The 16,941-nt window shown below is 42.1% G+C and overlaps 1 protein-coding gene across 1 annotated transcript; it reads left to right on the top strand.

Annotated features, from left to right (window-relative positions):
- The first annotated feature begins 2,417 nt into the window (after positions 1–2,417).
- HAL (histidine ammonia-lyase) lies at positions 2,418–16,389 on the top strand. The gene is made up of 20 exons (XM_082240777.1): positions 2,418–2,733; positions 3,657–3,717; positions 3,880–3,907; positions 4,350–4,424; positions 4,672–4,744; positions 4,892–4,958; positions 5,172–5,209; positions 5,288–5,413; positions 5,903–6,042; positions 7,412–7,459; positions 8,295–8,442; positions 9,418–9,513; positions 10,094–10,152; positions 10,399–10,479; positions 11,252–11,317; positions 11,405–11,570; positions 12,627–12,761; positions 14,327–14,435; positions 14,552–14,621; positions 16,102–16,389. Exons 1-20 carry the CDS (start codon positions 2,487–2,489, stop codon positions 16,258–16,260), a joined length of 1,992 nt encoding a protein of 663 aa, XP_082096903.1. The 5' UTR covers positions 2,418–2,486; the 3' UTR covers positions 16,261–16,389.
- The last annotated feature ends 552 nt before the right edge of the window (positions 16,390–16,941 follow it).

The raw sequence follows: 16,941 nt of genomic DNA, 5'->3' as shown, positions 1-16,941 counted from the left end.
ATTCCCTTCCATTCCCTTTTGTCTCCATCCTCCACCAAGCACTCACCATCCAGCAAACTGCTAGCCTGCAGCAATCCAGTTGCCATAAGGATAAAGAGACGAAGAACCAGGCAGACACATGCAGGTGCTAAAGGCCTGAGTATGCAACACAGTTGCTTTCTACCATGCTCTGTTGTGAAAGGGATCATGGCCTGAATCAGAAGGTTCTGCCGGCCTGATCTAGTCTCAAGGCAGCCCATTCTCCACCCCTCTGAGACCTTAACACTGGATGATAAAGCAGTTAAGTTTCTGAACTCCATTTGATCTCACTTGTCATGTTCTTTCCATGGAGGTACTTAAATCTGTTTTATTGTATGTAAGCCACCCTGAACGTTCTTAATTGAAGTTTTATTTTTTTAAATAATGGCAACATCACTCCCACTGTTTTGGAAATTCATATTATCTGAATTCTGCCATATTTGTTACTTAAATTACCTTGTCTACAGAAACCTGAGTGGCTAACAACAAACAAGTATGAAATAGCAATAACATTTAAGACCTGAAAGTGCTACATAAATGTTCAAGGTCCTTTACATGTATCACCTAGTTGTAATCGTTAACAGTTCTGTAGGGTAAGTTGGTGGTATTCTTTATGGCAGCATAAACACTATCTCCCCCCCCCCCCCATGCATTGCAGAATAATAAAAGTACCGACAGGCACGAAAGCAACTTAATCAGATATAAAAACAATTTAGTCAGAAATTGCCTAAGTTAAGAGCAGTTCAGTGAGAGCAACAACGTATACTTACATAATACAGTGCCCAAAAGACACATCTGAATTAATGATTAATACAGTTAGCCCAACTACAAACGACTCTTGTTCAGGTTGCTGAAGTCTAAAGGTTGTTAAATTGCCATGGTTGACTAGTGCTGATTTTGTAGCTGGGATTGCAGTAGCTCATAGAAGTAATAAATTGTAGATCACATCTCTGCAGCTTGTCCCATCTTCTTGATAACAGTGTGCAGTGGCATGTATGGTTTGCTAAACATGCTGGCTGCTATAAGTGGTGCCAAAGGCTGAGAATCATGAGATGTCTCCAAAGGTAGCATCTACTGCTGGGGACATAAGTAGTTGGGGGTGGAACAGCAGAGAGAAGACTGGAGTCCTTGAGGCTATTACATTTGTCCCTTTGTGATGAAAAGTGGAGAGCTGGCATGCAGTCTCTTCCACTTTCAAACTAGTAATGTACATAGCATGTAAGAAGACACCCACCAGCTCTGACTTTGATGGTGAATGACATTCTCGTGCTCACGGACTTATTTCTGGTGCACATGCAGAACCCAGCTCCAGTGCTGCCATTTTTTGTCTTGATTTTTGAGATTTTTCGCCTTGCCAGAACCTTCAGCATGGCTTATAACAAGCATGGTAAACCTTTCACCATTGCTTTTGCCTAGTTGGAGTGTGTCCTTGAACTATGATAATTCCTCTTGCTCAGGTGGATTGAGAGGGTGTGTGTGTGTGTGTGTGAGAGAGAGAGAGAGAGAGGGAGAGAGAGAGAGAGGCTTAAATGCAGCCTGCTCTGCAAGAGCAACAAATATATTTGCCCGCTATTGTCAGTGTGGCCCCCTGAAGACTTCCTCTAAGGCGGGGTGGGGGGGAATAACTCTTAAGCTAAAAAGAATCCACATCCCTGACTTGCAATCTATGAATAAAAACAATAAAGTGCAGTGGTACCTTGGTTTGCATACGTCTTGGTTTGCATACGTTTTGGATTACAAACACGTCAAACCCAGAAGTACATGTCTCGGTTTGCAACCTTTCTTTGGATTACAACCCCCCCCCTTTTTTTTGGATTAAGAACAATTTTTATTGGAGGCCCCATTGGCGAAACAGGTTACAACCTGTTTGGGTTTACAAACTGACCTCCGGAACTGATTATGGTTGTAAACCAAGGTACCACTGTAATGGATAAAGGCAGTAGAGCCATATTGGCTATCAGGAAGCAGCATAAAATGTCAACTGCTGCTTAAATAACAATTTTTGGAAGGGTCCATGGGTCAGGTTCAATCATGCCCCCTGCCCCCAATGAAAAACATCTGAAGCATCTTCCTAAAACTGAAAACAGCTTGTTTGCCGAACTTATCAGGAGATGAAGTTCTATAATGAACTTAGTAGGGCAAGGTTGGAGCATGGATGTGGGAGTGCACTGAGTCCGGAATAAATGCCAATGTGTACATAGCTTTGGATTCATCTTTTCCCGTTTCCTCATTGCTTTGTTGTGATAGGGGTGTGTCACCCGTGTGTGTGTGTGTGATTTGATACTTGGCTTAAATACACATGCTTGTTTGCAGAGTGAGGGAACTTTCGGGTGGGTGTGTAGCTTTTTGGCCTTTTCTGATTGGGACAGTGGAATTCAGTCAGGTGGCATGTGCTGCAGATTGCACACCTATGCAGTGCTCACACCGACCCTCCGCAGTGGAGGGACAAGCCCAGGCGGAGGACAAGCATGCCAAGGTACACGGTGCATGTCCGAGGGGAATGGCTTGCCGTGCCTTGCCAAAGTGGCGCAAGCACAGTGAGGTGGCTGGGGAAAGAAGCTGTCAGGCGTTACATGAAAAACAAGCCTGACAATGGAGGCTTTGGTTCTGTGGAGGAAGTACAATTCTACGTCCGCCGTTGCAAAGGCCTTGGATTGCTGGATCAGGACGATACTTTGGAAGATGCCCTCGAGGACAATGAATTTGTGGAAGTTGGTAAGTAAGCAGAAGACAAGTTGCAATGTTTGCACATATTAAGGAGAAGTTCATAAAGGGAAACACTTGGCAGGAAACAATGAAAATGTTTTGATATTGTGATGGGAAGTCTCTCCAAATACCATCAATGTCTGGGGGGGACTAGCATGCATTTTAAGAGTGCAGTATTCCAGCCAGTTATTTTCACAAGGGTTGCTTAGAGTGCTGTTTCCATTTTCCATGTTGGTAGGCTGAAAGAAAACTCCACATGTATCCAGATATACTTTGGACTTAAACTGGGATGTCTTCTGCATCTCATTAACTGTAACATCCCAGACTTTGACTACAGCAAATAGAGGAAGAAAAGAAGCAATTGCTTCCATTTTGTGCTGTGTTATTCCTCCTCGTTTCCAACTCACTGCCATACGTAAATTAGTTGATAGGGTCTTTGAAGCAGTAGCTTGTGGGTCTTTTGGCTTCTGCTGTAAATAATCAGACACCCCCAGTGATATGGATCATATAGTAGATTGATCACATCCAGGCCTCATTGATATGTTGCTTACATACTGGAGTTGCTGGTTGGAAATCAGAAGTGCAAAGAGACTCAGGAAGCTGCCTCACACCAAGTCGGACACTTGGCTCATCTTGCCAGGATTGTCTACACCAACCAGCAGCTACTCTTTGGAGTGTCAGGCAGTTCCCAGTCCTACTTTGAGATGCCAGGGATTAAATCTGAGACCTTTTGGCATGTAGAGCAGATGGTTTCCCAGAGTACCACTGAGCCACAGCTTCTCATGTGAGAAAATGGAATAAAGGTGTTTAGGAGCAATTCCAAATGCTTAGCAAAATACACTTCTGATTACAGGGATAGCCTGTGGAAGCATAACTACGCTGGCCACAGAATAAACAAAATGTCATTGATGGTTGTCTCTCTTTCCTTTCAGTGATACAAGGAGATGTAATGTCCCCAGACTTCATTCCATCACAGCCTGAGGGTGTTCATTTGTATCCTTGTTAAAAATGTGGTGGTGGTCTATTGTTTTTTCTGAGGCCTCATAAGTCGAGGGAACTTAGTTTTCGCATGTTGTCTCTCCTATACCCGCAAATGTGGACTGAAATCTAAATGGTCTTGTATTACATTATATATTTTCCTATGCTGTGCTTCAGATATAGTAAATATCGAGAACCAGAACAGGTATGGAGCAAGAGTAACTTATGAAGAACTGGTGTTTGAATTATGTCTTTCCCTGTCCTTAATTCTCCTCTCTATGTGTTAAGTTCTAAGTCTGCTATATATACTATGCTAAATGCTATGTGCCTGTACTCCTATTTAACACAATGGGATTTGCTTCTGAGAAAACATTAACAGGCTTGTGCTGCACAATAAATAGTAACGAAATAGAACTTTAAAAAAAAATCATTTCTGTAATGCAACATGCAACATAGTCACAGATTTTTGAAGTGCTGAAAAAAATTAACTGCAATAGTTCTTTTAAACACTTATATGAAAATATGATATTCCCATTGTAGTAACACTGACTGTACAGAGACATAAATACTGTGTCCACATAGCACAACTGGTTATATACGTTTATCCATGTCGTATTCTCTTATTCTAACGCTGTTCTTTTATACAGTATATTTATTTAGATGGGAACCATTTGACAACACAGGATTTAGTCAATTTAGGAAAGGGGCTGTATAAGATTAAGGTGAGTACTGGAAAGATTATAACTCTAAAATACCCAGGGGTGGAATTTGGATGATTTTAGACCCTGGACCTTTGACCCACTTCCTCTTTTAGCCAGCCCTGTTGTATCTGGGGGCCCCTCTGTGTGTTTTCCTGAGGGGGGCCCTAGACCTCTGCCCAAATGTCCTACAGTGACAGCACCCCTGTAGATACTTTATTTGCATTTTAGCTCGAAATAAAAATATATATAAAGGCAATTTTATTTCTAGTTAACCCCTGAAGCTGAAACTAAAGTCAGAGAATCAAGAAATGTTATTGAAAGTATTCTAAAGGAACAGAGAGGTAACCATTAATTACTTTATTTTATAAATTGGGTGTGAGCAGTTGGGAGTACTGCAATATATGTAAAAGTGATTACATATATTCAATTGCAATTTTTTTTATTTAAAAAATGCAAGTAAAGCATTTGTTTTATCATTCTTCTTTCAGTTGTCTATGGAATTACTACAGGTTTTGGGAAGTTTGCACGAACTGTTATTCCAAACAGCAAGCTATGGTATGTCTCTTTTTTAAATTTACAAAAGAAACCTATAGAAAATGCAGCCAAACAGATTCTAACATGTTTTATTTAGTGAGGTTACTTTCCATTGGTTAAACGTTCTGTCTACAATTTTATTTGTTCTGTTTTTGCAAGAAATTTAAAACTTTGCCTGCAGTTGGAACTAATTGTATTGTGTGTTTTCCCCCTTTCTTTCTCTCTCCCTCTGAGGGAACTTCAAGTGAATTTGGTTCGGTCACATTCTGCAGGTAAGGAAGAGCAGATCTTCCAGATGCTTTCCTACGATTTATTCTAGGCTATACTGAGGTGGTTGTTTATCCTTGCAGGTGTTGGGAAGCCTTTGATTCCAGAGAGATCTCGTATGCTCTTAGCTCTAAGGATCAATGTCTTAGCAAAAGGATACAGTGGAATATCACTGGAAACTCTTCATCAAGTCATTGAAGCATTTAACGGTAACGTAATCTGTGCTATGCCACATTTTTGCAGGGTTCAGCTTTCAGTGCAATAGGCATAATTTTGAAAGGGGATGAAGCTCCCATCAAAAAACCAATTTTGTCTCTGTGCCAAAAAAATGCAGCAACTTTCCCATTTGTACCTGGAAATGTGCAAAGAGAGGTGGTGACATCCTGCACCTTGCAGTTTAACCTGCACCTGCAGCTTCTAAAGAAAGATTGATTTCAGAATATACTTTCCAATAGAAGCAAGGCCTATGCAATGTGCTGTGGACTGTCTCCTTGAAAGGGGCAGTGCCATTTGGGATATTGGTGGTCAATAGAGTGTTGTAGCTATGAAAGGCAACGGGCAAGTTTGGTTTGCATAAGGCACTCCTTCAGGTCACTAGGAGTAAAGCTCACTGCTAAATTTCAAGGGGCAGGGTGAATTATGGTATGTGTATTTGTGTAACCAAGGTCTGCTTCTCCCTCACCCTCTTGTTCTTATAGCATCCTGCCTGCCCTACATTCCTGAGCAAGGGACTGTTGGAGCCAGTGGAGACTTAGCACCTCTTTCCCATCTTGCTCTGGGACTCATAGGAGAAGGGAAGATGTGGTCTCCAAAGAGTGGATGGGCTGATGCAAAATATGTAAGAGACAATGCTCTGCTGGTTCATTTTGGTTTGCTGAAGCATTCGTGAGAACAGTGGAAGGTGAAGAGGGGTGTTTCGTTCTGATGCTTTGCAGATTAATGATTTGTAATAAATTTAGGCTTCTTACAATGCAATTTTATAAGTAAATTTAGGATCTCAGTCCTAGATTTTAATGGGGGAAAGTTATTGACCAATTATAACAGATGTGCAACAGGGAGACATATGAGGGCTTTGTGTCACAAACTGAATGTTCATAACTTATTTTTAATGTGTGTATGAGTGGCACGTGACCATCCACACACTGTCCGCTGCCCCGCCCCCCGCCTCCCACAAAGTCTTAGAGCTTTCATAGCTTGTCCACTTTTTCTTTGATGGAATGTTTCTAAGCTGTATTTTCTGCCCTTTCCTTTCAACCACTAGTCCCCACTTTCAACTTACTTTCTTCCATTCTGGGCATGGGCAATGGCATTTCTGTACCTTTGTACCTTTTAATTCCCACCCCCTCCCAAAGGAAGAGTGCAAGAGCAAAAATTTGATTGGGATTGCATCCAGTCTCTTGGTATTCTAAGTCTAACGTTACTGATCAGCATGTATGGAGAACTGCAAGCTGAAGAACTGGAACAGACAGCAGTAGAAATAATCTATCCGGAATGTCTTGCTGGCTTTGTAGCACAATGGGAGTGGCAAGGTGCCCTTCTGTTGTTCAGTGACAGTGACTGAGTGCTGCTCATGATTTTCTGGTAGCACGAGCAAATGATCCTGCACAATGTCTACCATGGTTTTTAATATAGATGTCGTAACCCATAGACAAAGCAAAGGGTTTGTGTATTCTTAGCATGCAAATGCCGGAACTTTTCTGAAGCCGAAATGTTCTGCCAGCCAAGGGTCTGTTAACTTCAAATGGTTTCAAGTGATGAACATAAATGAATTCTGACAGCAACTGTGGTAATGTTTCCTTATAAGCATGTCCCACTGATTTAACTGGGACTCACTGCCAATTGAGCATGCACAGAATTGCAGCTCAGAAGGAAACACGGGGTCATGTTTTTAATTAATTTTTATGCTGATAAGGCGATATAGGGAGAGGCTTCCTAAAATGAATATGTTGTTTCCGGTGCAAACTAGAGGAACTACAAGAGCCTGAAAGGGCATGTTAAAAGAATGCAGAAGTGGGATTCCATGTATGGAACTGAAACTACTACTAATTTAAACCATTAGTTTTTTTAAAACTATGGGTGTTGAAACATCCTTGAAGCCACTTCTTCAATTCTGCTCGGGCATCTTCCTTCTCAGTAGAGTAGTTAAAAATATTTATGGGGTAACAAAAGATGAGCCCAATAAGTTTGTTACTGATATTGTTTTACAGGTGCTGGAAGCTCATGGACTGAAACCAATTACACTGAAGCCCAAAGAGGTAATAAAAGGCATAGAATCTCAGCAATAGTCCAGTAGGCGGAAGCATGTACTATGTAGCTAGACCATGTCATACGTACCCTCCAATATTCTTCTGATTAAAATTGGGATGCACAGTTTTTGTGCCAAACGCACATGCGAGCCAGCTGGGGTTTCCCCGCCCCAGCCCCCTGTCTCCGTTACCAGCAGCAGCTCCTTCAGCGAGCCCCAAAGTGGCTCCTCCCCATCCCCATTGCCATCCCTGTCTTTGTCTTCTCCTCCATCAGTGGTGGTGGCCTGGCCTGCACCACCAGCAGCTCCCTCTCTCTCCCACCCCATGGGCTCCAGCTCAGCCACCTCCTTTCTCCTAAAAAATGTGGATCTTTCAGTGTCAAACTCTCGTGGGAGCCAGCTGTCTCTCAAGAGAGAGCAGCACCAAAAATGGGACATTATGGGATCTAATCAGAAACTGGGGTGGCTTCTGTAATTCTGGGATGTCCCAGTCAAATCAGGATGCTTTGACAGGTATCGTAATGGCGAAGGGAGCATTTCTAATTTGCACTGTTCACTAGAAGGCACTTTTACGGTGAAGCGGCTTTAAGTCGGGAGAAGCTTTTTCACTCCAGTGGCCACAATTGTGGGTGAGGCCAGAGCAACGGATGTCAAGTTCATAAACTCCAAATGTCCCTATTTTCCAGGGACTGTGCCAGAATTACAAAAGCAATCCCAGCTTCTCATTTGATCCCGGAATGTCCCTATTTCCCCCCAGCCGTTGCTTGTGAGGGGAGAGGCGGGAAACGCATGTGTCTTTATACAGAGAGAGTCTCTGAAAATTAATGCTTTCTGTTTCTTTGAAGGGCCTGGCTCTTATAAACGGGACACAAATGATTACTTCTCTAGGATGTGAAGCAGTTGAACGGGCCAGTGCAATTGCTAGACAAGCTGACATAGTGGCTGCCCTCACACTAGAAGTTTTGAAGGGCACAACAAGAGCCTTTGATACTGGTTAGTATTGCATTTTCTAAGGCTGCTACGTCCCTTTTACAGAACATACTTAAATCTGGGGTTTTGGGTATTTGCTTTGTTGCTTCTCCCACATTTCTGTGATGATGTGATTCTGATCTTCACAGTGCCAGCAGAATTGTGACCGTAGGAACTACCAACGTCATTGCTTTTAGTGTCTGCTAACGCCCTATGGAAAACGGTTTAAGTGATCTATACTGCTTTAAAGCCCGGTCATATATACTAAGCTCCAACATCTCAGTCTCCAAGTGTGGATTCTTAAGTAGCCAAAATGGTGCCATTCACACATTATAGCCAGGTACCAGTAGGTTTAGGAGAACCACAAAGTTTACAGAACCATCCAAAACAATGTAAGCGAGAGAGACTGAGCATGCTCACTGTCACTGAATGTTGCTGATATAGGCTGAGAGGCAAATAGAATGGAATACAGTGGTGCCCCGCAAGACGAATGCCTCGCAAGACGGAAAACCCGCTAGACGAAAGGGTTTTCCGTTTTTGAGCTGCTTCGCAAGACGAATTTCCCTATGGGCTTGCTTCGCAAGACGAAAACGTCTTGTGAGTGTTCCGATTTTTTTCCGCTTTCCCCCCCTTTTTCTAAGCCGCTAATAGCCTTTTAGCCGCTAAGCCGCTAAGCCTTTAATAGCCGCTAAACCGCTAATAGCGCTAATCCGCTAAGCCGCTAATAGGGTTGCTTCGCAAGACGAAAAAACTGCTAGACGAAGAGACTCGCAGAACGGATTATTTTCGTCTTGCGAGGCACCACTGTATACTGGAAAGGGCGTGGCTGGCTAGAATCCTGGCCGGAATCACTCCACACTGTAGCATTTGCTGCAGATTTCACGTAACTATAGTCCCAGGCTTAATACACCTGTCCAAGTGTTGCTTGCAAAACTGTCCTTAATTTGAAGAGAGGGGATAAGTGTTGTGCTGTAACTCTCTATCTTTGTTTTAAAACAGATATTCATGCACTGCGACCACATCGAGGGCAGATAGAGGTGGCTTTTCGATTCAGGTCACTTTTAGATTCTGATCACCATCCCTCTGAAATAGCAGGTGAATGGCCATTTTGGGTGATACATACTTGGCATATTTGCTTAGAAAAGAAGCTGGAACAATCTGATAATTTCATCTCGGTTTATTTTTAAAATGCTGTATCTAGCCCTCAAAAGTAAGAAAGAAAAAATAATTAAGTCCTGGATATAATTTGCTAAAGGCCAAGAAACCAAAGGCATGTCTTTTCTTCAGCTGGGTAATTGTTTCAGCCCCTTCCACATAGTTTTCAGCACTGGTCCAGTTACCAGAAAGGCTTTCCTTGAATTTTGTTCCCCCGTTTCTTACTAAAAAGTCCCAGATATTAAAAAAACCGAAATTGTTCATTAAATATATCCAACTGTCAGACTTCAGCCTGACAATATGCAAATCTCATTTCATTTTCTTTTTTAAATCTTGTTTTGTAAAACGTTTAAAACAAAATACACTGTAAGTGTAACATTTCACATTATCCAAGCATGTGATACTCCAGGGCAAATCTCATATTTTGACTTGGCGCTAGAGAGGTTTAGAATTAAAATAGTAACTTTGCTATGTTTTCTTCTTCTTTAAAATAATAAGTTTTCATTTTACTGTGTTGCAGAATCTCATCGATTTTGTGATAGAGTACAAGATGCATACACACTGCGTTGCTGCCCTCAGGTAAAGCTGAATGTAAACTTGGTTCTGACACGTGTAGCCAGGAACTCAGTTATCACTTCCACATGTAAAGAAAATGGTTCAAATCTGTCAGTGAGCTGAATTCTATTCTTCTTAACAAAAGTTAGAACCATGGAAGGCAAAGCTTGGAGGTCCCAGGAGCAGGACAGAGATAAAACTAGGTCTGTATTTAAAACAGTAATTTACAAAGATGCAAAATATGTGGCTAATATCTGAAATTTCTTTTAGGTTCATGGCATTGCAAATGACACGATAGCATTTGTCAAGGACATAATCACCACAGAACTCAACAGCGCAACAGACAATCCTGTATCTTTTTTGCATAATTCTGCTGCCTGAGTCAAGTGTATGTTTCAAACCGTTCCACATGGACCTGTGGCTTTCATTGTTTCTGTAGGAGCTGTCAGGCAAAATTGATCCTACATACTTGTGCATTTAGATTGTAAGTTTTAAAGCGTATCGTTCTTAACTTACCTGAGGCCTATCATCTTTAAAGCCCTAACCTAAACAGCTTAGGACAAATAAAATAAAAAAAATCCTTCCACTAGCACCTTTAGAGACCAACTAAGTTTGTTATTGGTATGAGCTTTTGTATGCATGCACACTTCTTCAGATACATAGGCTACCTACCTGTAGCTTAGGACAAGGATACCTTAAGGACCATCTCTTCCCATGTGAGCCTATTTGCTCATTATGATCTACTGAGAGGTCTTCTCTATAACTTATTAGTATTGGGGTGCGATTGGCAGGAATGTGAGAGAGGGTGTGCGGCCACACCTAGCCTTTGGAACTCCCTGCCTCAAGAAGCTTATATCAACTCCCTCTCTGGTCTTCCACTGTCCCATATGAACACCTTGTAGTTTGGTGGTCCAGATGAAAAATAAAGTATTTTGTTGACCCTCTGGAAATATATATATTCCTCATCATACATTATTGGTTTAAAAACATCTTTAAATATGTGCCTTTTTTGTAATGGAAAAGTAGAAGAGAAATAATTCTAACAAATTCAATAATAAATGAATAACTTGGGCTTTGCTATGGCCAACCTCACTACTGCTGAAGCCTTAATGTGTTCCTTAAGATGGTTTTTGCTGAGAGGAAGGAGACAATTTCTGGAGGAAATTTCCATGGTGAATACCCTGCCAAGGTAGTTAACAACACCCCCCCCTTTTTTATACTTTTTACAATTTAGGGCTTTAAAAACCATCACTAAAAACCAATATATATCTTTCAGGCTCTGGACTATCTTGCAATTGGGGTCCATGAACTTGCTGCGATTAGCGAAAGGAGGATCGAACGGCTCTGCAACCCATCCCTCAGTGAGTTGCCGCCATTTTTAGTCACAGAAGGAGGTCTGAACTCTGGATTCATGATTGCACACTGCACAGCAGCATCCTTGGGTGAGTACAAAATGGCTGAAGGGGCTGCCAGAGGGATTGAATACACGGACCTCTCAATATCCCAGAGTTAATCTGCTGCTCTGACCGGTCTTCTTGCATTTCCCTCTCAGGTACTTGAGTCTTGGGCTACGTACACATGACCATTACACTTGGGATGTGTCTCCTAATTCCTAAATCCAGCATGAGTTCAACTGCTGGAATAGCTAGGCCATTTCTAGAATGTCAATGCATTTAAATAAATCACATGCAACCAGTACGTTACAAGAAACTACAGGATAGCTCTAGATATTCCCTAATGTCTTGAGTAGGCAGATTCAAAATTTAGTGGAGGGAGCACACTGCAGCCAGAGTTAACAGTAATGTGTACATGGCCCAAGTCTCTGGTTTAAATCTCTTCTCTGCCCATTTATTCTCTAATTCATGGTCTTGGCCTCTCTCCCATTGGCAGCACAAGGATACCTTGCAGGGCTGCTGTCAGCATTACTGTGATAAACATTGCTGAGATAATGTATAGGAAGCTTTGAACATGTAAAAAGAACCCTGTTAGGTCAGACCCAGAAGCTCACCTGATCCAGGCAGATGCTTATGGGAAGCACAAATACAGGGCTTGTCTTGGTGTTCCTTCCATGCTGTCTTTCTCCTTGGCAGTGTGAGCGCTTTTGGAGTGTCCTCTACATTGGGGGGGGAAAGAAGGTTTATGGATGCTATATATTGATATTACGCTGCCGATCTGCACAGAGTACTGTTACAAAAGCGTTTCAGGGATCCTCGTTTCCCTCACTGATGGCTGCTCAAAGTGGGGCATTGTTTACATCCGGGGTAGTCAACCTTTTTATACCTACCGCCCACTAATGCATCTTTCTTGATGGTAAAATTTCCTTACCGCCCACCAGTGCTCGATGGAAGGAGGATTCAGCTTGTGCTGTAGAACCCCCTACCGCCCACCTAGAATCTTGAAACGCCCACTAGTGGGCGGTAGGGACCAGATTGACAACCCATGGTTTACATGGTGGCTTGCCTCAGAGGCTACCATTTATTCAAACTGGACTTTTGCAGTTTCCGAGAACAAAGCCTTGTGCCACCCGTCTTCTGTGGATACTCTTTCGACCAGTGCTGCTACGGAGGACCACGTGTCCATGGGGGGATGGGCTGCGAGAAAAGCACTCAAAGTCATTGAGCACGTGGAACAAGGTAAAGTCATAGTCACAAGTGGATATTAACTGTGGTCACATCTACGCCACACACAGAAAGCATAGAGCTTCCCTCAAGGAATCCTGGGAACTGCGGTTTGTTAAGGGTGCTGGGAATTGCAGCTCTGTGGCAGATAAACGACAGTTCCCAGGATTGTTTTAAATATGTTTTAAATATATAGTGTGGGTGTGACCAGTGTTTCATACCACCTTAAGCACACTGACTTGGATGTAAGCTTCATGGAAATCGATGGGAATTGCTTGCATTTTAAAAATACATTTGACTGGATTTCACACTTATACATAAATATATATATTGAAATTTATTAAAAAAAACACTGTAGAAATGAGATGAAGATGATAATAAGTAGCAACAAATATAAATTATAAAGAACAAATAATTTCAGAAAATGTTACAGAGGAACTGCTGTGGATTGTCAATAACAAGACATAATACTAAGAATTGCCTGCATTATTTTATGCCAAAGTGTTTAGGGTCAGAATGGCATAAGACTTAATGCAGACCCAAAAACTATTTGGAAAGGCCCTGCAGTACAACAGAGTGGAGCAGCCTCCCTCGGTTGGCTTCTTGAGGGAAAGATAGATGAATGCAGAAATTGGTGTCAGTGCTGCTACATGTATTTTTAAACTAAGTGTGGGGCTCTAGTGAATTTGGGGCATTTGGACTTCAACTCAGGCAACAAAATTTCTTAGACTGACACTGTAAAGAAGAGATCCTGCTTCATTGTGCTTCATTGCATAGATCAGTAGTTTTCAGCCAGTGTGTCATGGCACCCTAGGGTGCCGCAGGCAACACAGGCCTCTGTCCTTCTTTCCTTCCCTCCTTTGATTCTCTCTTGCATCTCTGCCTCCCAAAGGCTTGCCCAGCTCTTTGTTGCAGCAGCCCTGGCTACAAGCTCCGCAGGTGAATGGTGCCTCTGGGGCTGGCCAGGTTGCCAGGAGCTGCGGCGGCCTCAAAGTAAGCAAGCAAGCAGGCAGGCAGGGGAGGGAGCCCAGCCAGCCAATCCACCAGCCCTTGCTGTTGGGAATGGACAGACGAGTCCTAGGCCCCTGTGGCAGTAAGGCAAACTAATCTGACTTCTGAACCTAGGAAATCCAAGCCACAGGGAGAAGTTAATTCTTCTGCCTTTGATGCAGAACCTCACCTCCACCTTGGCATCACAATTCCTCTTTCCAAGGCTTTGAGTCCTGACTCAGTAAAACTGTTCTAGAATCTTTGCATGCTTTTCATGTCATGCTTATGGGTTTTATGTGTGTATAATTCATTCAAATGTGCATATATATCTGCACAGAGTGCCACAATATTAACACACTCCATAGGAAAGTAGATTTAAGTTTATTTAGTCTTTTACTTGCATCTAAATTCATAGAACCATTTCAAATATAGGATTCTGCATTTCATATATCCAGTCAACCCATAGTAACAATGTGCCCATTTGATGGTGAGGGCACTAGTCCTAAGATCTCATCCTCATCTGTTTACATCGAATGTTTTAAAAATGACCAGAATTTGCCATGGTGTTTTATGTTGTTTTTGTTTACTAGTATTGGCTGTAGAACTGCTTGCGGCATGCCAGGGCATTGAGTTTCTACGCCCCCTGAGAACTACGACCCCATTGGAAAAAGTCTATGACCTTGTGCGCTCTGTTGTCAGGTATGTCAAACAAACACTTGCCCAGAGACGGTAACTTCTGAGAACATTGGCCAAACATTAACCACTTACCACCACTACTAGCCGATTTAGAAGTTGTTCAATTTGTCTCCTTTCAGGCCTTGGATGAAAGATCGCTTCATGGCCCCAGACATTGAGGCAGCTCACAGACTGCTTGTGGATCAGAAGGCAAGTGTTGATATTGGCAGCTAATGGAGTCTGATGAGGAGACTCCGTGATTTTTAAAAGTTCCTCTGTGTGTTTAGCTACTTGCTGCATAATATGTGCCCTCATGCTTATGATTTATTCCGACATTCTATGAGGAAGGAAAACAATCTTGTACCAAGAAGACTTAATTTGCTATCTAGGAAAACAGGTTGGAGGAAACCATATATTTGACACTTGTTCAGCACCACAAGTCTACCACCAAACATTTGAGTGATTGGGGTTAGAGAAGTAAATCATGCTTATCATAAAGTGAAAGACAGATTGTAGCTAGGCAAGTGAACCATGTTTATTTATTCCAGATATTTCTTTCCCACTATTCAAAGCAGCTCACAATCACAGAAATTGAAAGCATACAATACAATAAATAATTAGCAGAACAATAAAGCCAAATATTAATACCAGAGCCAGGTCAAATTAAAACAGCATCTAAAAAGCCTGGAAGAATAAAAGGTCTTCACCTGGGAACAAAAATAACAAAGCTTGGATTCAGGTGATTGGGGAGAATCTTCCTAAGACAGGGCAGAGGTGATTAAAAAGGACCAATCAAAGGTCACCCCCAATCTCACTGATGATGGCAAAGGGACTCAAAGAAGGACCTCTTAGGAAGTTTAACATCTGGGCAGGTTCATGTGGGAGCAAAGAGCCCTAAGACACAAAGGGCTTTAGAGATCAAAGACAACACTTCAATTTGTGCTTCTTAGTGGACTAGAAGCCTGGACAGTTGTGTTACAAATGACAAGTCATATTCTGTATGTCTGGCCATAGACCACATGGAATCCACAGCTGAATTAACATGTATGTCTGCAGGAGGCTTGAGCTTCTGACAGGAAGTTCATAATAAAGAAATGAGAATCTTGTTTTTGATCATTCTGTGTTAAGTGTGTTTTATTGTTCAAAAAAAACATGTTGCACGTGCTCCATCTGGCTAGTATACATATTACAAAGCCATCCCTCAGCATATCTGAGTCCCTGACAGTCTTCTAAGGCCAGGCACAGCCTCTGGATATATTTTTCTCAAGTATTAGTTCCAGCATGAGAAAGGGGTGGGTGGAAATGATAGCAGCCTCCTGTGCTGTGTTTGGCATTTGTTTGCTAAAGTGAGCCCACCATAAAATGCAGCTCCCTCTTCCCCTCCCTCCCCTATAGAGCTGGTCTTGTGTGTCCTTGTAGAGAGTGATGGAATGGAGTACGGAGGCAATGTACATTGGACACACATCAGTCCTCCTCAGAAACCACCATCTGGGCATACCCACAGGGCCTACTTTGTCCAGATGTTTGCACTGTACATTTCCACTGAAAGTAGGTTTTTTTTTGCTAACTTGCACCAATGGTATTTAAGTATATGATTAGGATCATGTATGAGAAATGTTATCTACCAATATTTTCCTCCAAAATCTAAGTCTTTTGCTTCTGACACTACTTTCTCTCTTCCTACCTGTAGGTTTGGGAAGTAGCTGAACCATACATTGAAAAATACAGAAGGGAGCACCTCCCTGAGTCCAGGCCAATCTCCCCTACTGCCTTTTCATTAGCAGCAAGTGAAAATGCCTCACGCTGTCGCCACCAACATCATCATAGCGACTCAGAAGAATTTGATTAAGAGTAAATGCTATCAGAAACGAACCCCAGTACTTCAGCTGATAGCAAAATCTGTGTGTTTTTAATAACTCCTGTATTCTGTACTTTATGCCAAAGGCCAAAAAATAAAAAGATTCCAAAGCCGAAAATATTCATGGGCATTGAGAAAGTGCCGTATCAGTTTGAATGATTTCACAATGGCTGAACTTTGTACAAAAACAAGGTGAATGTTAAATTTAGCTGTAGCAAATGGGTGGATGCGACAAAACTTGTGCAGATGTGACTCATTTTGTGAGTTGTTAACCACACTAACATCAAACTATAATTTAGCCAACTAAAATTAGCTAGCTTTTTTTAATTTATAAGAACAATAAATCTAATGTTGCAATCTTTACAGAGACTCCTCCTCTCCTTATTGCATTTATATCTCACCTTTTTCTCCAAGGGGCACAAGGTGGGATACACGGTTTCTCCCCACAGTTAATCCCCATAACAAGCCTGTGAGGCAAGTTAGGCTGGGAGTCAGTGACTGGCCCAAGGTCACCCAGTGAACTTCATAGCCAAGTAAGGATTTAAACCCTGGCCTTCCAGAACCTAGTCAGAGACGGATGACTATACCATACCAGCTTTGGTCTCTTACCCAAAAAATTAAAAAGCCAATGTGCTGATTCCTGGGCCATATAAATCTTGCTTTGTGAAGTCA

This window comes from Podarcis vaucheri (assembly GCF_965113315.1).
Source record: "Podarcis vaucheri genome assembly, chromosome: 10".
Taxonomy (NCBI): Eukaryota; Metazoa; Chordata; class Lepidosauria; order Squamata; family Lacertidae; genus Podarcis; species Podarcis vaucheri.
The sequence above is the reverse complement of the archived record's forward strand: the minus strand, read 5'-3'. Positions and strand labels throughout refer to the sequence as shown.

Coding starts and splice junctions, on each gene's coding strand:
- HAL (XM_082240777.1), top strand. CDS start 2,487: ATGCCAAGGTACACGGTGCATGTCCGAGGGGAATGGCTTGCCGTGCCT. Junction 5,210..5,287: donor GGTTCGGTCACATTCTGCAG/GTAAGGAAGAGC, acceptor TTATCCTTGCAG/GTGTTGGGAAGCCTTTGATT. Junction 11,318..11,404: donor ATGGTGAATACCCTGCCAAG/GTAGTTAACAAC, acceptor TATATCTTTCAG/GCTCTGGACTATCTTGCAAT.